The sequence below is a fragment of the Chenopodium album genome, chromosome 2, assembly GCF_948465745.1.
Source record: "Chenopodium album chromosome 2, dcCheAlbu1.1, whole genome shotgun sequence".
NCBI classification, from domain to species: Eukaryota; Viridiplantae; Streptophyta; class Magnoliopsida; order Caryophyllales; family Amaranthaceae; genus Chenopodium; species Chenopodium album.
In genome coordinates, this window is record NC_137835.1 from 62303029 (window position 1) to 62328335 (window position 25307).

Here is a 25307-nt window from a genome sequence, read left to right on the forward strand (position 1 = left end):
TTAGTTCCCGACTGGGACAAAAGGAAAATTGGTTTTAAAAATACTAAATTTTACCATTGGATGCTAAATAATATTCAAAAAAATTTTAAAAAATCTCTAGATATATCAGCTTTCGAATTACTTTGTGCCAAATGATATGCTGCTTTGCTTACCTTGATACTTTGATAGGCCTCGCTCACGTCACCTCATCTTTTATGAATTGAAATTATTTTTACTGAATTGAAATTAATTTTGTTGAATTTAAATTAATTTTATAATATTAAAATTAATTTTACTCAACTGAAATTATTTTTACTAATTTTCTATTATATTTCTTTTCAAAGTTATTGAACTGAACTTATATTTGCTGAACTTAAGAGCACTATGCCTATGTCCATTTATACTTTCATATTGTGTATACTCCGTCTCGGTCAAGTAAATTAAGCTCAGTTTAGTCGTAAACTTGTAATATTTTTATTATATGAGAGTGAGGTATAGTTCAAGTGGTTAGAGCTCTCCTTCCGATTTCAGGAGATATTGGGATCGATTCTCATCACACCTTTGTGACTCTATAAACATCGAGAGAAAATAAATAAATAAATAATTTTAAAAAAAAAAAAAACTTTATTATATAAGTCAAGACAAATGGGTGTGGTACCCCTTGTAATTACTAAAATATCCTCTTCCTTTGGATACAGAAGAGTGGTAATTACAAAAATATGTAATATGGCAAATGGCAATAGATTAATGACTAGCAGTTTAATAGCTTAGAACTTAAACCATATAATTAATAATTTTTTTTTTTTGTTTTTTTTTTTTTTTTTTGTAAAAGACTTGATATCCAAACATAAAGACTTGTCAATATGCTACTGCAGCATATAATTAATATTTTATGTGCATAAAATAATAGAATTTTTTTTTTTTTAAAGAAAAAATAAAAGCATTATTGAATGAGGAGGGAATAATAATTTAATAATTTTACATCAAGGATTGTGTCAATTTGATAGGAATAATCATTTTTTTTTGCTATAACCTTTAGGAGAAAAGAAAAAAAAAAAACTTTATTTACAAGTTTGCCATGAGATACGTTTCTTAAGAAAATGTCAATATTATTAAGGACGGAGTAGGAATTTCCCTTCAGTAATTGATGGCTAATAAATAAACAATGATAATGTAAACCATTAATTATTTCTTTTTGAAAGAATTTAAACCATTAATTCATCATCATATACATAGATATAGCACTGTCAAAACGGTTTGACAGTTCGGGTTCGGTTCGGTTTGAAATCGGTTCGGTATTAAATCAGGTCGGTTTGAAATCGGTTTAAGTGTCTCGTGGGTCGGTTTCGGTTTATTCTTGAGCGGTTTTAATTCGGTTCGGGTTGTAAATGGTTCGGAAAGTAAACGGTTCGGTGCAGCCGGGTTGCAGTTTGTTAACGGTTCGGTGTAAGCGTTTTTTATACCGGTTCAAACAGTTTCGGGTTGGAAACGGTTTCGAGTTAGAAACATTTCGGTTCTTTTTCGGTTCAGTTTTATTTTGGTTCGGTTTGTTAACGGGTTTGCCTTTTATACGATTTAACGATATTCGGATCAGTTCCATTTCACGTTTACTAAATTATGGTTCGGAACGGTTTTTTATTTCAAAAAGTCGGTTTTTAATCGGGTCGTTTGGATTCGGGCAGTTAAACGATTTTGGTTTGAAGTTTCATAGTACTTGCTAACCTTTTGCTGGTTAACAAGTTTTATATCAAGCCGAGACTTCATCACTTCATATTTAGGCATTAAGCATTATATTATATACAAATTCTCATCGACTTCAAAAATATATATCATGTTATTTCAAGTTTAGTCATACTGATCTTACTAGTTTATTACGAAGTAACGTAGATTATAAAAGTTTAGTGTATTAATGAATTATTATTGTTTTACTATCACATTATTAGCTGCTTCTTACTCAATCAACTAAGTGATGTGTCATAATCATGATTTGATGAGTTATTGTGACGTCGAAATTACAGTTTGATTTATAGACGGTTCGGTTTGTAAGTGGTTCGGTTTATAAACAATTCGGTGTAAACGGTTTTTATCTCGGTTCAAACGGTTTCGGGTTGGAAACAGTTTCGGGTTAGAAACGGTTCGGTTCCTTTTCGGTTCGGTTTGATTACAGTTCGGTTTAGAACTGGTTCGGTTTGTTAACGGGTTCGGTTCTTATACAGTTTGACATTATTCGGATCGGTTCGGTTTCGGGTTTACTTAAATTCGGTTCGGGTCGGTTTTCGGTTTTACAAAATCGGTTTTTAATCGGTTCGGTTCTCATTTGGGTCGGTCGATTTCGGGCAGTTAAACGGTTTCGGTTTGAAATTTGACAGCACTACATAGATATATTAATGGCTACTAAATGAACCGTGATAAAAATACCTTGCCTACACGTAGTCACCCTCATTGATATAACATAGCGCGGAATTACCAAAATATCCTGGGTGCACCTTGTTCCCGAGTGCGTATAATAATAGCTGGCCGACTCTGTCTCTACCTACAAAATCACGAGTCGCGCTCTCACACTAACAAGTGTTCTACCAAAAACTACTTAAAAAAAAAATAATGGAAAAACAAGAGAACCCCTCTACAAATTCCCCTCTTCTTAGAACAAAACTCAATGAAGAAACAGAAGAAGATATTCAGATTGAGAGAAACATATATGAATCTGAATATGATCAACTTATCAACTATGATGGTTTAAACAAAGAGAAATATCATCATTTAGGAAAGAATGATTTTAATAATTTGGACTTTTTAGAAGAAGCAAAGAGACAAGTATGGTTGGCAGGTCCATTGATATTAGTTGGTCTTTTGACATTTTCATCGCATATAACCTCTCTTATGATGGTCGGCCACCTCGGCGAGTTACCTCTCTCTGCAGCTTCTATGGCTACCTCTTTTGCTTATGTTACTGGCTTCAGCGTCCTGGTTAGTTGGTTTTCTCCATTATCCAAATTTAGTATTTTTTTTTAATATATACTTGTATGTCATATACTATTGATCAATATGATCAACTAAGCAAATCAAACATAGACTTTTCTACCTAGTTTGTGTGATATGAATATTGTGCACATATTATAAATTGAGATTACTACATAATCAATAACAATCGAAGCCTTAATCCCAAATATGGGCTCGACTTCATGAACCAAGATTTTATCTCTTGTACTCTAAATATACGAAGTAATACATTATTTATTGACAATCTCACATAAAACATGATCATATATATATATTCTATTTTGTAGCAGTAATCTATTAGTACCTTTTAGGAATGAGAGAATAAATTGGACAATCTCATATAACAATACAAGACAACAATACAAGACATACTTGTGTTTTAAAATGTATTTTTCATCTGTGTGAGCAGCTTGGAATGGCGAGTGCACTAGAGACTGTATGTGGCCAATCATATGGTGCAGAGCAATACAATATGGTGGGCATACACACACAGAGAGCCATGGTTTTTCTGATGTTGATAAGCATCCCCATTAGTGTAATATGGTCATATACCGAAACTATTCTGGTGACTTTGGGACAGGACCATGACATTGCAGCTGGAGCTGCTCTGTACGCCCGCTTTATGATTCCAAGTCTTTTTGCCTATAGTCTTCTTCAATGCCTTATCAGATTCTTTCAAACACAAAATATAGTCATTCCCATGATGCTGACCTCTGGAGTCACTACTTTGTGTCATATATTAATCTGCTGGTTATTGGTGTTCAAATTTGCCCTAGGAATCAAAGGAGCTGCCCTTGCAAATACTATATCATACTGGATTAATTGTCTTCTGTTAGCACTTTATGTAAAATTTTCTTCGTCGTGTTCAAGAACTTGGACCAGCAGCTTCTCCAAAGCATCATTTCAAGGTATCCCAGCTCTTCTGAGGCTCGCTATACCATCAGCTGTCATGGTCTGGTAAGGTTCCATTACATTCCTGTGGGAAGGACTTACTTTTGCAATGATTTTGGATGCTATAGAAAGCATTTGATATGTGCTATGATTTGGTATTTTATAGAACTTCCTTTTCTGTGATTGGAACAGCTTGGAAATGTGGTCTTTTGAGATGATTGTTCTCTTGTCTGGTCTTCTGCCGAATCCAGCATTAGAAACTTCAGTGCTTTCTATCAGGTTGGTCTTTGAACATTGCATTTTGTTGTTCAACTTAAGGATCATCTCTATGAAAAAATAAACTCTTCTGTTCTATTTAGATTATGACTTCATAACAATGAAACTATTATCTAAAAACATTTATTAGTCATAAAGATGAAAATGTAGTGAACTGTTCTTTATTTACAACATGTTAATATGATAACGCCGATATTAAGGGCCTCAAGGCACAGTTTGATACAGTGCTGAAAAAACCAAAAAAAGGATTGTTTTTAATTATACCTGAGCTCTGGTACTGAGCAATCCAGATTACTGTCTATACATGCAGTAGACTTGGCAGTTGGCGTGTTAATACTTTGCGATCTTTTTCCTTTAGGTGGGAGGGGAATTTTTTGAAATTTTTGATTTATATGATTATGAAAGGAGTTGTATTTATCTTGAAACTCAACTTCTTGCAGCCTCAATACTACCTCACTTGTTTGGGTTGTTCCTGAAGGTTTCAGTGGTGCTGTAAGGTAAGCTTTGGTTTATTCCCTTGCTTTCGGAAATATAGTAATTACTTATCTTCTTTCATGTTGCTTACTTGTTTGTCTTTCATAAACACTGCCAAAGCTCCTATGAACTGTCTTAGAGAATTGTTCTGATTAGAGAAGGGCATATACGATAAATATAGTAGTAGATTCTAAATTCTCTTTGGGGTTTTCTGTCCCCAGTACTAGGGTCTCCAATGAATTGGGAGCTGGGAATCCAGAAGCAGCAAGATTAGCAGTATATATTGTTCTATGTATGACAGTCTCCGAGAGCATTGTTGTGGGGTTGATCCTTCTATTGATACGAAATGCGTGGGGTTATGCTTACAGTAGCGAGGTGGAAGTGGTCAGATATCTTGCTTCCATGATGCCCCTGTTAGCAATAACAAATTTTGTTGATGGACTCACTTGCGTCTTATCTGGTAACACCCTTACATAATTGTTAATATCAACTTGAAACAGTTATGTTTTGGAACCTGCCAATTTGGTTACTAGTATATGTTTCTACTAAAACTGTGTGCTTAACTGAGGCATGCATGGTATATATATAGTTGTAGCAAATCAACAATAACAGTCTTTTCTAATTTTCTAAGGCATGCGTCTTATGTAGTGCACGGTATTTTCTAATTTCTGTAAACATTCAGGCACTGCTAGAGGATGTGGTTGGCAAAAGATTGGGGCATATATTAATCTAGGGTCATTTTATCTTGTGGGTCTTCCTGTTGCTATCCTGTTAGCATTTTTCATGCACATTGGAGGAAAGGTAATCATTCACCCCTTCACAGTATTAAAATGCCTCAACAATTGTTTATAAAATTTTTAACCATTCTTTCTGCCTTGAATAATCTCTTGTTAAAGGGTCTATGGTTAGGGATTTTATGCGCAATCACCCTTCAAGCTATCTCCTTCCTTGCTATTACTATGAAAACAAACTGGGAGGAAGAGGTAAAACCTTAACCAAATTTTTACATTCTTTGCAATTATCTTCATCTCCCATCTCCCTTTGATATCAATTTGACCATGATCTTGTGATTCTTCTTTAGGCCAAGAAAGCTACGGAGAGAGTCTTCGAATCCAAAGTTCCCAAAGAGATGGTTTTCTGAAGCTACAATGTTGGCAATGACAGAAAACAGCAATCTGTGATAGGAAATCAGCTTTTCAAACTAATCTATAATGCCTGGATCTTTTTACCAGAAGCAAAACTCTGTACTCCTTGGTACAAAATGAACATATGAGATGAATTTAACCTTTCTTGTCGCTATAAGGATCTTCCAGATTCCGGATCCTTTCAACGTTCAGGGCTAATGCATTTCAAGCTGGTGAATATTTCCTCCGTGAAATTAACCTCATTCTTTTAGAACTCATTTAAGAATTTTTTTTTTTTAAAATTTTTTTTTTTGTATATTTAAAAGCTGGTATACTGGTAGTAACTTCAAAATAATAATGGTAATAATAACTTTTCATTGAAAAATATGAAAATTAAAGATATATACAAAGATACATACAAAGATACAATTCTAATGTTTTCTTTGTTCAAGTGTTCACACCAATGCTGAGTTGCTGACAGTCACAAGAATCAGAGACCATGATTCTATATTGTAATGAATAGATAATTGACAATTGAGTTGTATTGTATGAACTATGAAGTAAATGGTACAGGTTTAAATAGTCTTCTTCCAAAATGAACAAGTTAGTTGATTGACACAGGCAACTTGAGCAAGGGAATGGCTTTCTTTATGTTGTCCAGGGCCTTCTCGAGAGTGGAAAGTGATTCTGCATATGAAATGCGAATGCAGTTGTCGTCCCCAAAAGCATCTCCTGGAACAAGTGCCACCTGAGAATGCCAACGCTAATTTTAAATATCCCTTTCCATTTTATTGTCATCGAACATCATTTGTTACAAGCACTAAGGAAAGAGAGTGACATTGATCAATTGCACTCTACAACAAATAAATCAGTACAAGCATACCTGAGCTTTGTCAAGTAAAAAGCGACAGAGGGATTCTGATCCATTTATGGCACCAAACCCTTCAGCTTCTGAACCATAATAAGAGCTGAAATCGAGAAACAGATAGAAAGCTCCCTGCAAAAAGTCCAGTCAATATAATTAGCTCCCAATACAGAAAGAAATTTAGGAGGGGGGGTCAACAGAAAGTACCTGAGGATCGGATATCTTTACACCTTCCAACTCACTGAAACCTTTAATTAAAAAATCACGTCTCTCTCTAAATGCTTTTACCATTGTTGCCACTGTCTCCCCACCAGCCTTACCCATTCCAAGAGCAGCAACCCCCGCTTTTTGGGATATACTGCAGGCACCTGAAGTTGACTAGAACAGAAGAACAAATAAACCAACTGCATTTCAGGGTTTGAATTTACATCTATGCTATGAATTTTAAATCACTTTGAGAATCAGTGTACACTTCAACTTCCATCAAGTTCTTTACACTATGTATTCCCCATATTTTATCGCATGAATGCTACACTTGTTAATTAAAAAAAATAAAAAATAAAAGTAATAAATAAAAAAAATATAAAAAAAACCATGATATTGTCATAATCATAACATGTCATCAGCCAGATAATTCGAGCTACCATTACGTTTTAATATTTGACATTCAAAACAATTTGATAAGTTTAAAGATCATCACTTGTTTAAGCTTATCAAAAATTTGAAATTAAAAACATTCAAATTGGTAGCTTTAAGTTCAGTAGTTATACCTGGCTCTGAATCTTTCCACAAGCAGCAACAAAATGTTTTGGACCAGCAAGATATCCAAGTCTCCAACCAGTCATAGCAAAGGCCTAAGATTGTCAAATAAAGTCAAAGAGTGAGAATAGAGCAGAAGTCAAACAGCATACTAATTCAAATTAATTTAATAGATTGTCATCCACAGATTCCACACTATAGAAGCAAAATGATCTAAAGGAGAGTAATCTGCATCAGCAAACTCAATAGCCTATCTGCAAATTACCTTGGAAAAGCCATTGACAGTCAAAGTCCTCTCCCACATACCAGGTAGTGAAGCAAAGCTAGTATGCTTAGCCGGTGAATAGATGATATGCTCATAAATCTCATCAGACAAGACCTAGAAAGAAAATCGTACTTTGACAGTTAGAACCGCAATGATATGTGTATATATGTAAGAAGACAGTCTGGTACTACCAGAAGTCGTGGGTGTCGTGCTACAATTGCAGCAATCTCTTCAAGGAGTTCCTTGGGATAAACAGAACCCGTTGGGTTGGATGGTGAGCATAAAATCAACAACCTTGACTTCTCATTAAGTTTTGACTCCAGATGCTTCGGGTCCATCAAAAAATTACGAGATATTCCAGTGTCAACAATCACAGGAGTTGCATCAGCCAACCTTGCCATTTCAGGGTAACTCACCCAATAAGGTGCAGGAATTACGACCTGAATTTGATTCATAGGCAAATCCATTGATACCAAGTGTGCAATAAAGTTAGCTATATAGAACAAGAAACATCACTAGTAAATAAATTTTCAAACCAATCAAGATCTCCCAAGCATATGTTAAAACACAAAGTCTTCCCAAGTGCAGGACTGCAGAGTGCAGATCCTTGTCGCTCAGAGGTCAGAGAGATAGTTAACAGGTTGATAGGCAAGGTAGGAAAATAATAACTGCCAAATAATACAGGAAAGAAAAGAATCCTTGCAGTTGCCTTAATTAGTTTAGTTATAATCCCGTTACAGAACATTGAATTTGGGGAGTGAGAGTTAGACGGGGCTTACATCACATGGATTGACTATAAAATTCCATTTCAAGAAATGGATAGAATTTAGTAGATATTAGAAAAAGGAATACAAGAATTTTATGGATGGTAGGAATGCTTCAGCTATGTTTCCTTAACCTTATTTCTAAATAACACATTAACTTACTCATCTGAAATTCAAAATAGATCTTACCACACCAGTCTAGATTTTTTATTTTTATTTTTTATTTTTTATTTTTTTTATGTATTGCTCATTACTAAAATTCTTATATCGCGTATTAATAAAAATTATGAAATAAAGATATACTTTATCCGTTTCTTTAAAATTGCAACACACTTTATCATGGTATTTACAAAAAAAAAAAAAAAAAAAAAAAAAAAAGAACCTCACATGATATAATACACTTAAAATGGGGTTAAGAGGTTGTTAGGAGTATAATCAAGTGGGCCATGAGCTTTACAAAAAGGTAATAGTACAATTTTCACCATAAAACCCTTCCTTTTATAGTGTGTTGCAACTTTAAATAAATTGAGGAAGTACGTAAATTACTAATAAAAGAATAGTCCAACAAGAATTTACAAGAAGATGTTTTTTGTTACTCCCTCCATTACAGATTAATTGCACTGCTATGACCAAAGCAAGATTTTACCAAAAAAAAAAAAAAAAAAAAAAAAAAAATGAATTCTTGGACTATGGGAGAATATATTAGCATAATCAAAACACTTGGTCAAATCAGGATAGATATAATAGATACTCCCTCTGTTCTTTTATGTCTTTAAGAAAATGTTGAAGAATGTGAGTGAGTGTAAAAAAAGTAGGATAAAGTAGAAGAGATAATGTAAATGGGTGGGTTTATATAAGAAAAAGGTGAATAAAGTAGGAGAAAGAATATGGAAAGGTGTAATTATTGTGAGGTTAAAGAGGGAATATGGTAAAATGGGTAAGCCAAAAATAGAATTAAGCAAATTGTAACATAAAAGAATGGACTTAAAAGTGGGTATAACTAAAAAGAATGGATGGAGTATTAGATAAGACCCAAATAATTTAGAATTACCGAACATACTATACAAGATCTTAGAAATTTCATATCAGTACTTATTTTGACACAACCTTAAAACAAGTGGCTCACAGGTAACTAAGGTGTCAAAGTTGTTTAGCACGTGACAATACATAGCCTTTAATAAGCATAAGAAAAGTTAACTCACGTCCACACATTCATTGGACAAAATTACAATAGTTTGAGGAAAAATTTTATTTTAAATTGAACTTTGATATGATGACATAGAAATATATAGCAAGTGTAATAGTTAGTTGGAAATTTTGTGTAGAACTACCCTAAAGATAGGGTCATTTGTGAATAACTATCCATTTCTTTTTTTTTAGAAGTACCCGCAAGTTTGGAAACATTTGATTAGCACTACCCACTAATGTTTTTCGTCCCATTAAAACGTTATTTTGGCCCAATTTTTAACTTTTATCAATTACAACGGCCAATTAATGCTAAAATAAGCAAAACCTCAATTCAATTAAACCCTCAAACCTTAGAAATCAAAATCCCCAAATAATGCTAAACTCATGAACCCTAAAATGAATTCTAATTAAAACCCTAATTAGGTTAATTAAGGTAATTAAAACCTTTTATAAATTGGGAGAGTTAATTGGGTGGTAAAAGTGAAAAAAGTGGGCTCCAATAACGTCTTAATTGGACGGAAAATGGTTAATGGGTAGTGCTACCCAAACGTTTTCAAACTTGTGGGTAGTTCTAAACAAATAGAAAAAAATGAGAGGTTGTTCACAAATGACCCTATCTTTAGGGTAGTTCTACACAAAATTTCCTAGTTAGTTTGATCGAGTAATACTCTCTAGCTTTCTCTCTCTCTCTAACTTTCTCTGCCATGGCGAGAAGAAGGGTAAGCAGAATTCGAAGGTTAGTGAAAATGGGTTTCTGGGTTCGAAAAATAGAGGGTCTGCTCTTCTCATCTGATTGATTCTGTTGATAGTATTAGGTCTGATTGAGTTGATAAACCTGTTTTGCAATTGACTATGGATGATATTGAGGGTGAATTGGATTATTGGAATTTGGGGATAGTTGCATTTACTATTGCCGCTAATCCTCATATTAAGACTTTTGAGGGGTTTTGTTGGAGAATTTGGGGAAAATCTAACATTGATAAGGTGATTCCATTGCAGAAGGGAGTGTTTCTAATTCGGTTTTTTTGAATGTTGAATCACGAGATAAAGCTTTAGCTCACCCGAATTTGTTGATGGATAAAAACATGTTTGTTTGAAACAATGGGAGGATGGGATGGAGTTAATGTGCATGATGTGACTAATATACCAATTTGGGTTCAACTTCATGATTTACCATTGAAGTATTGGGGAAAGGCTTGTTTAGAGAAGATAATAGGATTAATTGGGAAACCGATTAAACCTGATGCAGCAACTTTGGCTAGAGATAGGGTGGCTTATATGAGATATTTGGTAGAAATGGATTTGAAGCAGGACTTCCTGATAGCATTGAATTTATAGATGAGAAGGGATTGGAAACCTAAATGGTGTGTAACATGTGGGGGCTTGGGTCATTCTGAGGAATATTGTCATACTAAGAAGTTGAAGAAGGTTTGGAGACCTAAGGTGGTGCAAGTGGCTCCTAAAGAGTTTCCAGAGGTGAATTCTGAGAATGTTCTACCAGGATCCTGTTTTGTTCGTGCTGGCAACAAACAGGTGGGTCCTATTAGGCAGCCTAAACAAAATGGGGGGGTGGAAGTTAAAAATGCTTCTGGTTCCCTTGATAGTGATGAGGCAATGGTCTTTTTTTTGGAGATGTTCCTATAACTATGGAAACTTTAGGAGGTGGTGCTACTCCTGAAAAGGGGTATGGATAAAGCTATTGTGTGGAATATAAGGGGCTTAAATAGCCCTAATAAGCAACATGAGATCAAGAATTATTTGTTTCAAAATAATATTGGCCCCCTTGGTAGTGATGAGGCAATGGTTATTTTTTTGGAGAAGTTCTTGTAACTATGGAAACTTTGGGTGGTGGTGCTACTCCTGAAAAGGGGTATGGATAAAGCTATTGTGTGGAATATAAGGGGCTTAAATAGCCCTAATAAGCAACATGAGATCAAGAACTATTTGTTTCAAAATTTTCCAGCTGTTTATCATCTTGGATGGTGTGTGACTACGAACTTTAGTCAAGTTAAGGGTGGTGGAACCTTGATAGCATAGTTGCAAGATTTATTTAATGTGGATACTGTGTTTGCTGAGCCTCAAATCATTTATACAAAGATTGTTAATAAGACTTTGCAAAAAGGCTTCGATTGCCTTTTGTTTATGGTTCAAATGATGCTGATGTCAGAAGTGATCTTTGGAATCAGATTAGGTACTTTGCTAGCACCTCTGAATCCTGATGACAGAATAGGAAGACAAATAAGTTTTGGGGAGATGAGACCTTTTAGAGATAGTGTGGAGAGCTGTTTTAGGTGGGTGCTAAGTTTACGTGGACCAATATATAGTAGGATGAAGCAAGAGTCTATAGTAAGATAGACAGGACTTTAAATTCTGGTGGCTAACAGATTTCCCTGGGTCTTATGTGAATTATAATCCTGGCAATGGTCCTAACTATTATTTTGTTTGAGGAACAAGTGAGGTTTGGGCCTAAACCTTTCAAATTCTTTGATATGTGGGGTACCAATCCAGCTTTTGAAGAATTGGTAGGGATGCTTGGAGAGTAAGAGTGTATGGGAAGAAAATGTTTCAAGTTGTGAAAAAGTTGAAACAAGTGAAAGCTGCTCTTAAAGGTTTGAATAAAAGTGAATATTCTGAGGTGGGAGCCAGGTTTCTAAAAGTGAAGGAAGAATAGGGTAATATTCAGAAGCAGATTATGATTAATTACAATGATCATAGTCTACAGGAAAAGGAAACTGAAGTGCTCACTAGGTTCCATATTATAAGGAAGGATTATTTTTCTTTCTTACAGCAGAAAGTAAGATATCTTGGTTAAAAATGGGAGATGACAATACAAGTTTCTTTCATAGAAGCTTGAAATTTAGTGCTTATAGAAAAAGAGTGGTGGTTATTTCTGATATGAATGGGAATTGGTGTCCTTACAAAGATGATGTTGGTAAGGCCTTTGTGGAGTATTATCAATGGTTATTGGGGATTGAATATGTTAGTTCTGTTAAAGTGGATCCTAGCATTATTTCTCTGGGAAAAGACTGACTCGGGAGCAAGCTACCGCTTTGAGTGCCCCTTTTACTAAAGATGAGATAAGGAAAGCCTTGTTTGGGATTCCTGATCAAAGCCAAAGCCCCAATGGGTTTAATAGTTCCTTGTATAAGCTTAGTTGGAGTGTTGTGGGGGAAGATATTTGTGAAGTTGTCTGGTGGAAATTTGCTGAAGGAAATAAATTGTACAAATCTGGTTTTGCTTCCAAAATGTGATCAGCCGGTTTCCGTTACTGATTTTAGGCCAATAGCTAGTTGTAACATCGCGGTCGCGTTTGTGATAACGGACACGTGTCGCGGAAGCGGCTTGTAACGATCAAATAAAACGGATCGCGGATTTCGGGCGTGATTTTTTTCAAAAACTTCACATAAGCCATTTTTTGAGCTTTTAAATTCATTTTTTTTATAATTCACTATTTTTCCATAAGTACTTTAAATACAGCCCAATATATGAAATATGGCATTTATAAATTATTTTAATATTATTTGGGCTTTATTTTTTGCTACACTCAAATAGAATAAGAGCTACAGTCAGCATAATATAGTACTCCAAAGTCCAAACTAATTTTATTGAAAGAAAAAGAATTAAATAAAAAGAAAGAAAGAATTGAGAGAAGGCCACGTGATAACAAAGGTAAAAAGGTAGAAAAGAGAATACAAGCAAGGACCAGCCACACCAGGAAGGAGAGAGAAAATTGAACCTGTAAATAGCCACCATCGGGAAAGAAATATGGGCGGAGCGAAAACTTCTTTCAGCTCACCTAATTCCCACGACTTAAAGCCCCATTCTCTTTCTTCCTTTTATGGCTAGTCTAGTTGTTAATTAACAGATCTACGGTTTTATTTTCGAACCTTAGATCTAGAAATTAGGTTAAATATGGATCGATTTTGTGGGCATATATGGCTTTCTGTTCTTCGCAAACAGTGTGAAGATTGCTTTTCTATATTTAACGGCCGCTACAATTATAGAACGGTTATATAACGCCGTTCAACCGTCACGTAACGGCCGTCGCGGCGAGTTGGGTGTGATTTCCTATGCGCCGTTATATAACGGCTTTTTGCGGAAAGGTAAGTCTCAAACCCGTTACAAAGCGGCCGTTAAATAACGGAACGGCCGCTTTTTAATTCCATGGATAAGTCCATGGATAAGGTCATTACAAAGCTCCTTTGTTCCAGGTTGAAGAAAGGTTTGTAGTTGGGAGAAGAATTTGTCACAACATTTGTATTGTGCAAGATTTCACAAGGAGATGTAGAAGGAAGAGCTCTCCTGCTTATGATTCTGTGAATTGGGGCTTTCTGGAAGATATGTTGCATGGCCTTAACTTCCCTACTCACTTTGTAAGATTAATCATGGAGTGTGTTACTTCTCCTATTAATGGTGAAGTTAAAGGTTTTTTCCCTGGGACCTCTTTGTTTGTGATATGGAGTACTTATCAAGAATTTTTCAAGGAATTGGGAATGTTAAGGATTTTAATTTTCATCCAAGGTGTAGAGGGGTGAAATAGAATCATCTAGTGTTTGCAGATGATCTTTATACTCATAAGGATGATGAGAGATCTGCTTCTTTGATTATAAGAAGGTTGGCCACTTTTGCTGCAGCCTCAGGTTTAGTTGCTAATGGTGGAAAATCTGAAGTTATTTCTGCAATGTCAAGCTGGATGTGAAGCAGGAAATCATTGATACTTCAGGTTTTCAGGAAGGTTCCTTGCCTTTCAGGGGGTTAAGATAAATGCTAAAAAGCTTTCTCAGGATGACTGTCAAAAGCTTATTAGTAAGATTGTTGCAAATATAAGAATTTGGGTAGGGAGTACTCTGTCTTATGCTGCAAGAATAGTGCTGGTCAACTCTGTTTTGATGTCTATGCATACCTATTGGGCTAATATCTTTCTGTTACCCAAAAAGGTTATTGATGGGGTCATGGCTCTGCAGGAATTTCTTGTGGGATGGGAAAGTTGTGTATAGCAGAGCCCCCCCAATTGGTTAGGATATTGTGTGTAGGCCCAAGAATCAGGGTGGCTTAGGTGTTCATGATTGTGATATTTGGAACATAGCTGCTATTGGTAAATATATATGGGATATAGCAAATAAGAATGACAACTTATGGCTTAGATGGGTGAACCATCATTATGTCGGAGACAAGAACTGGAAGAGGCTTAGCTGCCGTACTCAGGCTAGCTGGCAATGGAAGCAAGTTTTGAAAGTCAAGGAAAAGATAAAGGATGGCTTTTCATGAAATATATAGAAACATAATGCTGCAGGTTATACTATTTCCAATGCTTATAGATGGCTGCAGATCTCTTATCCTGAAGTGAACTGGTGTAATAGGGTTTGGAATAGGTTTAACTTTCCCAAACATCGTTTCATTCTTTGGATGGCCATGTGGGGAAGACTCAGAATAAGGAAGAAGTGCAATGAGCCCGCAACCTCCCCTGTTACATTGGTGTATGGCAGACGTCAGAGAGGACAGAATCAGCAGAGCAGCCCTGCCCCAACACAAGCACAGGCCCAAGCAACAACGGCTAACACAAGGAAAAAGGACAGAGCCCTGGAATATTAGCTGTTACCTTTTAATTTCACTAGAGGACAAGAAGTAGTATTTGTAGCCTTGAAGGCATTTAGCCACGTAAGCACTAGTAGTAGAGTAGTATAAATAGAACAATCCTAAGAGAAGTAGGGTATCCAGAAATTTGTAATAGAATGTGGAGAGTGATGGCCTCAAGCCATTAAAACGCATTTTCGCAAGCTTCAAGCTTTATTCAATCGAAACTTCAACCTTTCGACCTAAATTGTTGTCTGAGTCACGCTGTTCGTTGCAGTTGGTATCAGAGCGAGAATGGCCCCGACGGCGCCAACAGAACGTGTAGCTGCCTTGGAGGAACGAGTGGAATCGATTCTTGAAAAAATCGGAGAAGGAGAAAACTCCCTTCAACAGGTCCTGCTTGAGAGGAGGAGGAAGAGACGCGAAGAAACAGAGAAGCCATAGACGAGGTGCGACAATTACTCGAAGGTCGTGTCGATCGGTTTCGCAATGACCTGAATCAGCAGAACGCGTTAATGAAGGCGAGCCAAAAGAAGTTCTTTGAGGAAGTTTGGGGGCTCACAAGGATCTGGGGAAGCAACCCAGGACGGCGGAAGACGAGACGGACCGTGCACAAGGTGGAGGGAACTTCAATGAGCCACCCTTCAACGCTGGGGTTCAACGGCCTCGGTGGCCTGAGAATTGGAACGTGGAGCCTCGGAGGAGGTGGCGTTCTGAACAATAACGACGGCAATGAAGGGAGAGGAAACTGGAAGTACCGGAAGTTGAATATGCCGGTGTTCGACGGCTCCGACCTCGACGGGTGGATATTACGGAGTGAGCAATATTTTCAGTTTTATCAGTGGGAGAGCCGACGCCGCCCTCTGATTGGGTGGGAAGACCTCAACAGCAGAGTACTTAATCAATTTCGACCCGTTAACTCAGGAACGTTACACGAACAATGTTTGGTTGTGACTCAGACTACGACGGTGGTGGAATATCGAAGAGCCTTCATAGAAAAGGCGTCGCCCTTGCCTGACATTCCTGAAAGTTTATAAATGGACTCAAGGAAGAAGTTAAGGCGGAGATCCGGATGTTAAACCCGTTAACCCTAGAAGATGCTATGGATCTGGCCTTACGGGTCGAGGAAAGGAATCACGTCAGCAGCCAAGAAACCGGGTGGGGCATTTGCAAAGCCGGGTCCTTACTCATATTTTAACAAGAGCCCAGCTACTACTTTGTTTGGTACTGGGCCGGCCAAACAACACACCTAAACAACGCAGCACACAACCTACCTAAAGCCTACCCACAAACATCCCAGTCACCACAAAGTTCGACTTCCTCGGTTAACCAACATACCACCCCTTACCAAAACCGATCCAACCCGCCAGGTTCAGCGGTGAGGTTAGGCGGCTAATGGAAAAGGAAATTCAAGAAAAAAGGGCTAAAGGCTTGTGTTTCAAGTGTGACGGTCGCTGGAGAGGACCCACCCATGTGTGCTCCGCGAAGGGGCTAAGCGTGTTGGTGGTTGAAGAAGAGGAGAACGAGGCCGGATTGGAGATCAATCCGGCCGCAATTTCGATGAATTCTCTGGTAGGGATATCTAACCCAAAAACTTTGAAACTCACCAGAGAAATTAAGGGGACCCCCGTGGTGGTGATGATTGACCCCGGGGCGACTCATAACTTTATATCACTCAAGGCTGTGGAGAGGTTGGGAATTCCGGTGACGGGAAGCGGCACGTTTGGGGTCTCCTTAGGTAACGGGGAGGCGATTAAGGGTCAAGGACAGTGTTTCGGGGTACGGCTAAGGCTCAGTGGCGACTTGGAGATAGAAGAAGAATTTCTTCCCCTTCAATTAGGAAACTCTGATGTGATATTGGGTGTGCAGTGGTTGGAGAAACTCGGGGAGGTGATAACCAATTGGAAGTTGCAGGAAATGAGCTTTGAAGCCGGGGGAGAAAAGGTGAGAATTCGAGGGGACCCGAGCCTTGCCCGAACTGGAATCACCTTAAAGGCTATGATTAAAACCCTCCAAAAGCAGAAAGAGGGGATGTTGATCGAGTGTAGTCGGTTGGAGGAGGGAAAGTCTCAAAATGAAGGTGAGGTGCCTGAGTTTCTGAAGGAGGTGCTGACTGATCAGGGAGGTGTTCAACGGCCCCAACGGGTCACCACCATAAAGGGGGCATGAGCACACCATTGTCCTCAAAGAAGGCAACAATCCAGTGAGTGTACGCCCGTATAGGTACCCCCAATTTCATTGAGAAGTTAATTGGGGAAATGCTTGAGGCAAGAATTATAAAGCCCTCCACGAGCCCGTTTTCAAGTCCGATTCTTTTAGTTAAAAAGGACGGCTCGTGACGGTTCTGTGTTGATTATCGGGCTTTGAACAAGGAGACAGTGCCCGATAAATACCCGATTCCTGTAATCGATGAGCTTTTAGATGAGTTACATGGGGCTCGAATTTTTTCCAAACTTGACCTTAAAGCCAGTTATCACCAAATCCTTGTTAAACCGGAGGACACACATAAAACTGCGTTTCGCACCCACGAGGGCCACTACGAGTTTTTAGTGATGCCTTTCGGGTTAACGAACGCCTCTACCACTTTCCAATCTCTTATGAACGATGTATTTCGCCCTTACTTACGCAAGTTTGTGCTTGTTTTCTTTGATGATATTCTTGTGTACAGTTCTAGCAGGGAAGAGCACGTGGAGCATTTGAAGGTGGTGCTGGCCACTCTCAAGGAACAAGCTCTGTTTGCAAATATGAAGAAATGTGAATTCGGCAAAGAGGTAGTGGCCTACTTGGGCCATATCATTTCAAAGGAGGGCGTGGCCGTGGATCAAGAGAAGATACGGGCCATGGTTAGTTGGCCCACCCCGAAATCTCTAAAGGGTTTTTTAGGACTTGCGGGCTATTACCGTAAGTTCATTCAACATTATGCACAGATTGCTCAACCTTTAACAAAGCAGTTGAAGAAGGACAATTATGGGTGGACAACGGCCACGGAGGAAGCGTTCTAGAGGTTGAAGGAAGCCATGACAACGACTCTTATATTGGTCATGCCGAATTTCAAGAAACCTTTTGTGATGGAGTCTGAGGGGTTTGGACTCGGGGCGGTACTAATGCAAGATGGCAGAGCGGTGGCCTTCTTTAGTAAGGTGTTGGGCCCCAACGGACGAAGCAAGTCAATATACGAGAAGGAACTCATGGCCGTGTGCTTAGCGGTGCAAAAGTGGAAACACTATCTTTTGGGCAGGAGGTTCATTGTACGGAGTGACCAACAAAGTTTGAAGTTCATCACTCAACAAAGGGAGGTAGGTATGGAGTATCAAAGGTGGGTGCGGAAGCTTATTGGGTTCGACTTCGAATTGCAATACAAACAGGAAGTGGCAAACCGAGTGGCCGACGCATAGTCAAGAAGGGGAGAGAGTGAAGATGGGACTGAATTAGGGGCTCCGGTCACGCTCCAAGGAGTGGACTAGGAAGCTTTAAAAAGAAGAGATCAAGAGGGATGCTGAGATTCAGAACAGAGGGCTGTTGAGAATGGAGAAGGGGGGCAGGGGTACACTGTAGAACAGGGGCTGTCCTTTATAAAGGGAGGCTGATTATACCCCGCAACTCTGGCATGAAAGGGGAATTAATCAAAGCATACCACGACTCCCCGGAAGGCGACCACACCGGAGACACCAAGACTTACCTCCGCATGGCTGGAGAATGGTTTTGGGTGGGCATGCGTCGAGATGTGGCAGAGTATGTCCGGAATTGTGTCGATTGTCAACGCAACAAGCACTCGCAACAGTCCCCGGCCGGGCTGCTACAACCCTTGCCTATACCGTTGAAGGTTTGGGATGACATCACGATGGACTTTGTACGACTACCGAAGTCGAAGGGGATTGACACAATCCTGGTTGTGGTGGACAGATTGTCGAAATATGCCCACTTTATCGGGCTCCGGCATCCTTTCACGGCTCAAGGGGTGGCTGAAATTTTTGTACGAAAGATAGTCGGGCTACATGGGGTGCCAAATAGCATAGTTACTAACAGGGACCGGATTTTTGTGAGTATTTTTTGGCGTGAACTATTTAGACTACAAGGAACCCAACTTCACTGGAGCACTTCTTACCAAGGATGCACGGGTACGCCGTAGGGTAGCCGTTTCCCGTACCGGGGACAGGTACGGTACGGGTACGGCCCGGATACGTCCCCATGGCGTACCCTCGAAAGGTGGTATGGGAAGCTATTTTGGGGACGGCTGGGAGGAGCTCCGGAAACGTTTCGGGGTCGGATCCTCTTCCAATTTGACGTCCCCAATACAAGCCCGACCCATTTTTTAAAAAAAAAAAACCCAAATTTTTCTCAATTGATTTTTCAAAAACCCTAGAAATTGATAAGCCAAAATTCCTTGGATTACTTGCCGACGACCACCTGCTGCGACCCACAAAGCCACGATTCCTCACCGGCGACCACCTGCGATCCACTTAGACACTTGCGATTCCTTCTACTTTTTTTTATTTTTTTGAAACACTTCTACTTCTATTTCTACTAACTACAGTTATACTTCTCATTTTTTTAATGTTATGTTTTTCGTTTTAATGGTTATCTTATTATTTGAATATTATTTTTTACTTTCCTCAGTTAGGGCCCCCAATAAGTCAGTAGGTTTGTCATTTAATTTGTGCTTTGTTTTTTTTTTCTTTTTTTTTTTTTTAAATGGTAATAATTATGTGTAAAAAAAAAAGGTTAAAATTATCTAACTATCATGTGATTAAAACATTACATTAAAGTGGTTTTTGTTTTAATTTGTTTTGTATGAATTTTTTTTCTAAATTTTTTTTTTTGTAACTTTTCATGTATTTATATTTTGCTAAATTATTTTTGCCGTACCCGTTTTTAGAAAATTTCATTTTTCCTTATCCCGTCCCCGTATCCGTTTACAGACGGGCAGTCGGAAGTGGTGAACAAACGGCTTGAGACATATTTGAGATGTTTTGCGGGAGAGCAGCCAAGGTCGTGGGCAGCATGGTTACCATGGGCAGAATATTCTTATAATACATCCTCTCACTCTTCAACTCAAGCAACCCCCTTCAAGATTATGTATGGAAGGGATCCCCCTAAGTTGCTGCGGATTGGATTGGGACAGACCACAGTGGATTCGGTTGAAGAAACACTGCAAACCAGGGACATCATGCTAGATGAGCTTAAGTTCAACTTAATTCGCGCCCAGCAGGTGATGAAGAACAATGCAGACAAGAGGAGAAGGGAGCTAGAATTTAAGGTGGGAGACCGGGTGTTCCTCAAACTCCAACCGTACCGGCAGCGCTCCTTAGCAAGGAGACCATTTGAAAAGCTCGCTGCCCGCTTCTATGGACCATTTGAGATCATAGAACGCGTGGGAAAAGTGGCCTACAAGTTGCTTCTTCCGGATGAATGCAAGCTCCACCCTGTTTTCCACATATCCCAGTTGAAGCAGGCACGGGAAGGTGTTCCTAGCTCACCAAATATACCACCACAACTGACCCCGGAGTTGGAATTAGTGGTGGAACCTGAAGATGTGCTTGACAGCAGACCAAAGCTTGGTCAGAGGGAAGGATTGGACGTGCTCATCAAGTGGCAAGGGCTGCCAGAGTTCGAGTCTACCTGGGAGGATGCAGCAGCCATCTCAGCTTGTTTCCCTCTTTTCCACCTTGAGGACAAGGTGGCACTTTTGGGGGCTGCCAGAGTTCGAGTCTACCTGGGAGGATGCAGCAGCCATCTCAGCTCGTTTCCCTCTTTTCCACCTTGAGGACAAGGTGGCACTTTTGGGGGCGGGTATTGCAATGAGCCCGCAACCTCCCCCTGTTACATTGGTGTATGGCAGACATCAGAGAGGACAGAATCAGCAGAGCAGCCCTGCCCCAACACAAGCACAGGCCCAAGCAACAACGGCTAACACAAGGAAAAAGGACAGAGCCCTGGAATATTAGCTGTTACCTTTTAATTTCACTAGAGGACAAGCAGTAGTATTTGTAGCCTTGAAGGCATTTAGCCACGTAAGCACTAGTAGTAGAGTAGTATAAATAGAACAATCCTAAGAGAAGTAGGGTATCCAGAAATTTGTAATAGAATGTGGAGAGTGATGGCCTCAAGCCATTAAAACGCATTTTCGCAAGCTTCAAGCTTTATTCAATCAAAACTTCAACCTTTCGACCTAATTTGTTGTCTGAGTCACGCTGTTCGTTGCAAGAAGCTGATGCAGTTTGGTTGTATTGATGTTGATTTGTGTCCTTTGTGTGAAAGAGCTTCTGAAACTATGGAGCATTTAATTTTGAATGTGATTATAGCCTGAAATTGTTGAATATTCTGCAAGGCGGGTTGCAGAATGTTATGCAGGTAAGGAGCCTTGAAGACTGTAATAATTGGTGTTGGAGTGCGAAGAATAGATTTCAGAAATGTGTGATGCAAAGTCTCTTTGCAGCCCTGGTTTATAGTGTTTGGCAGCATAGAAATGATGTTATCTGGAATGCCAAGTTGCAGAGGTCTGAATGCGTTGTGAATAGAATTTGTAAAGATGTTTACTATAGTATTAGTAATATAGTTTCCTGTAAAATGAGAGCTAGTGATATAGCTTGGATGAAGTGTAGATTGGTTAGGGGCTTAGATGCCTCTGTGTAATTGGTTTTTTGTGATTAATAAAAAAATTTACCTTCTCTCTCTCAAAAAAAAAAAAAAAAAGTTAGTTTGAAAGATCAACCAACTCACCTCATCTCCGGGTGAACAAACACCAAGCACTACTTGTAGAATAGATTGTTTGGCTCCATTACTCACTAAAATTTGGTCCGGAGAGTAAGCAAGTCCATTTTCCTCTGTACAAGAATGCTAAACTTTAGCTTCTTTTTCTTTCTTTTACTCAATCAGGATCCACAATAATCACACAAATAAAAGCAAAAAGACACTAACCTTTTAATTTGTGGCAAATAGCAGTCCGAAGTTCCATAGTACCAGCATTTGGAGTATACCTAGTATGACCTTCACGAATTGCATTAATGCCAGCCTATAGAGAGAAAAGTACAAATTTAGGAGATTTTTTAATAGTTCCTGGAAAAAGAGAGCATATAACATAGTAATATGAGACAAGTTCAATATCAAAAAGAAATCAACTGAACATGATGTGCAATTAGCAATAGGGGTGATATAAGACCTCAGCTATCACCAGTGGGGTATCAAAGTCGGGCTCACCAGCCGCCAACCTAATAACTGGAACACCAGCTTGTACAAGAGCAGTTGCTTGATCTGTTATCGCAACAGTTTTAGAGGGCTTAACAGAGTTAACCCTTGGACTCAATGAGACATCTAGTTCAATAGGATCAGAAGTACTTTGAGATCTCATCACCACTCTTAGTCTAGGAAAAAACTCTTCCCTGATGTTTGATGTTCTGGTAATACACAGCAAATGGATTAATTATAAAATTCATCAGGAAAAAAAAAAAAAGAAAAAAAAAAAGAAAAACAAGCATTTACCCAGAAGCAAGTTTATCAGCTACAACTTTGAACAAAATACACAAGATATAGGCTAAAATCCTAAGTGTTAGTATTAACTAGGATAAACAAGATATGTGTAAGCACCACAGTATTAAAAACAATATAAGCAATAGTAAAGCATGGATTTGTACCACCAATATGACTTAAATGTTCACTTTCAGTTTACATTTAGATGGAAAATGACACAAAAACAAATAGTGGTTGAAATATACAGATATTTTCTAAAAGTACAATGAACAAAAACTATAAATATACAATTGTTAACAACTACAAACATAAAAGGCAATATACCAATGATACTAAATAAGATTGAACATCACCAATTCATATTACATAAGGAAATATTCAGATTGAAATCAACATCTGGTCAAAACCTATGGACTGTAACCGTACAACATTAATAGAAACCAAATTAATCCACAATAATTGTCAAATATTTACCAATTAATGGAAATATTAGCTTATATTAGCACATGTTTCCAGTTATGCACAAGGCATAAAGGCACTGCCTGTGCTCCCTTTTTTTTTTCTTTTTTTTTTTTTTTTTTGTGCCTTGGTATGACTTTTGCACTATTAACATATACCATTTTAAGATTTTTAACCAATGTTTGGCTTCATTTCATACATACGATCATAGTCATATGGGTACTTGTTGAAATTGTCTCAATGTGTATAGTTTTCGAATATTAAATTTTCATAATTTATACAAAATGATAATTAGAGATATATTTGTCAAAGTTCTAGCAAACTCGGTTAAATTGAGGGGGTTAAAAATAATAGATATAGTAGGAAATAGTAACTTAACTACTTAAGTAATCACTTAGCCTATGTTTCTTTGACAATATACATGTTCCAAGATAATGTTTTTGTTAGGTTTGTAAAAATGATGGGATTCAATTTAAAAGAAGAAATGCCATGTTTTCTTGTCTACTCTTAACATCTTTATCTTTTTCCTTCCACTCCCATTTTCTTCTTCCGGTATAATTTTTCTTTTAACAAAACAAACAAAATAACTTATTTTTACAACTGTATTTTCCCTTGAAAAGGGTTTGCTATGGAAAATCATTTTCCCAAACATGTTTTCCATCAAACCAAACGGAGTCTTCAATAAACTAAAGTGAGAGCGTGAACAAAAGTTATAATAGATGACATTGCTCACCAAAATACACAGGGAAGAGGTTCATTTTCTTAACGATAGATGTTAGTCCAACAAGCCCACAGATAGAGCAATTGTAGTGGTTAACTCCTAATATTACGATCAAACAAATTCAGTTTACCTTTGCAGAGATTACAATGAATTTTTCCCGGTTTCAACATTTTAAGTTAATCATTATGAAATAGGTTTTTGATCAGTGAACTCCAAATAAGAAATAGTATAAATCATTGCAATCCCAATTCTTCAAACAATTTTTAATCATCAAAGTGCACACTAAAATTTCCACCGGCCAATAAATGAATTAATAAAAAAACAAAAAAAAAAAAAAAAAATAACAAATCAAAAGCAATGAATGTGAAAAAATTCACAAAGCAACTAAAAATTGATGATACCAATACAAAATAAAGAATTAGATACATAATTGAAACTACATTTTAAATTCGAATTGGATAATTGAGAAATGAGGAGAATGATACTTGAAAGAAATGCCGACGGGATGAGAAGAAAGCGAGAGAGGTCGACCGGAAGGATCTCCGACGAGTTGGCGACGGTGAGGTTGGTGGGAAAGAGTTGGTGAACAGGCGGCTTGGAGTTGCATAGTATTATTTGGTGTCTGAGTCCACGAGCTGGTGGGTAGGTGGGAAAAAGACTAATCAAAGTGGAGTGGGGATGTTAAAATTGAGGTTGGGTGGGGATTGGAATTTATCACGGTCACTTTGATGGAATAAATAAAATACCGCTATTTATAAACAATTCAAAATAGATCTACCTAAAGGATTCTAACTCTACCTCATACCTCTATAATCTCATACACACCTCTCGCTGACATTCACAATCCAAATAAATCCAAACAATTTTACACTAGTATGAGTTTTAAAATCTATATCTCTCAGGTTTCATACTAATCCATTCTAGTCTAATGAACCAAACACCCTCTAATTTAAGCCCGTGCAATGGTGAGAAGGCGGCTTGGAGTTGCATAGTATTAGTTGGTGGGAGGGAGTTGGTGAGCAGGTCACTTGGAGTAACATATTATTATTTTTAAATAAATTAAATTTTAATATCTGAAGATAACTTTATTTGAGAAAAAAAAAAAAAACAAACAAACAGGACAGATAATGCTCGCAATGCGCATGCTATATCTTAAACTCTTTTAGTTTGACCTTACATAACAAATTTAGTTGTGGCACCATTAATGAGAGAAAATATATTTAGGGGTAAATATGAATGCGCACCATTCTTAAGAGTTAAATTATCATTCATTCGGGTAAATAAGTCTTAATATTTAAATGGGTATAATTGTCTAACCACTATTTATTTGTTTTTTTTTAAATAAAAAAATAAAAAAATAAATAAATAAACTTTGTACGAGTACATATTAATGAGAATATGTATGTATAGCCTTAAAAAAAAAAAAAAAAAAAAAAAAAAAAAAAAAAGGAATATGTATGTATATACACATTTTGAAGTGTATAATTGACAACACATTATT

At 37.8% G+C, this 25307-nt stretch overlaps 2 protein-coding genes across 3 annotated transcripts; one reads left to right on the plus strand and one right to left on the minus strand.

The window, feature by feature from the left end:
- The first annotated feature begins 2365 nt into the window (after window positions 1–2365).
- Window positions 2366–6037, plus strand: LOC145599229 (protein DETOXIFICATION 16-like). Of its 2 annotated transcripts, XM_081655635.1 has the most exons (8): window positions 2366–2946; window positions 3389–3936; window positions 4063–4149; window positions 4587–4643; window positions 4842–5080; window positions 5303–5421; window positions 5517–5603; window positions 5702–6037. In XM_081655635.1, the coding sequence occupies exons 1-8, from the start codon at window positions 2581–2583 to the stop codon at window positions 5759–5761; spliced, it is 1563 nt and encodes a 520-aa protein (XP_081511761.1). In that variant the 5' UTR covers window positions 2366–2580; the 3' UTR covers window positions 5762–6037. The 2 variants fall into 2 exon arrangements, with proteins under 2 accessions (XP_081511761.1, XP_081511765.1); XM_081655639.1 differs by lacking the exon at window positions 4063–4149.
- Window positions 6038–6085: 48 nt separating this feature from the next.
- On the minus strand, window positions 6086–24537 carry LOC145599241 (bifunctional aspartate aminotransferase and glutamate/aspartate-prephenate aminotransferase-like). The gene is made up of 10 exons (XM_081655646.1): window positions 24292–24537; window positions 22319–22553; window positions 22078–22171; window positions 21880–21983; window positions 7825–8073; window positions 7634–7747; window positions 7380–7463; window positions 6817–6987; window positions 6628–6741; window positions 6086–6492 (listed from the first exon to the last, which is right to left on the minus strand). Exons 1-10 carry the CDS (start codon window positions 24411–24413, stop codon window positions 6349–6351), a joined length of 1431 nt encoding a protein of 476 aa, XP_081511772.1. The 5' UTR covers window positions 24414–24537; the 3' UTR covers window positions 6086–6348.
- Between the last annotated feature and the right edge of the window lie 770 nt (window positions 24538–25307).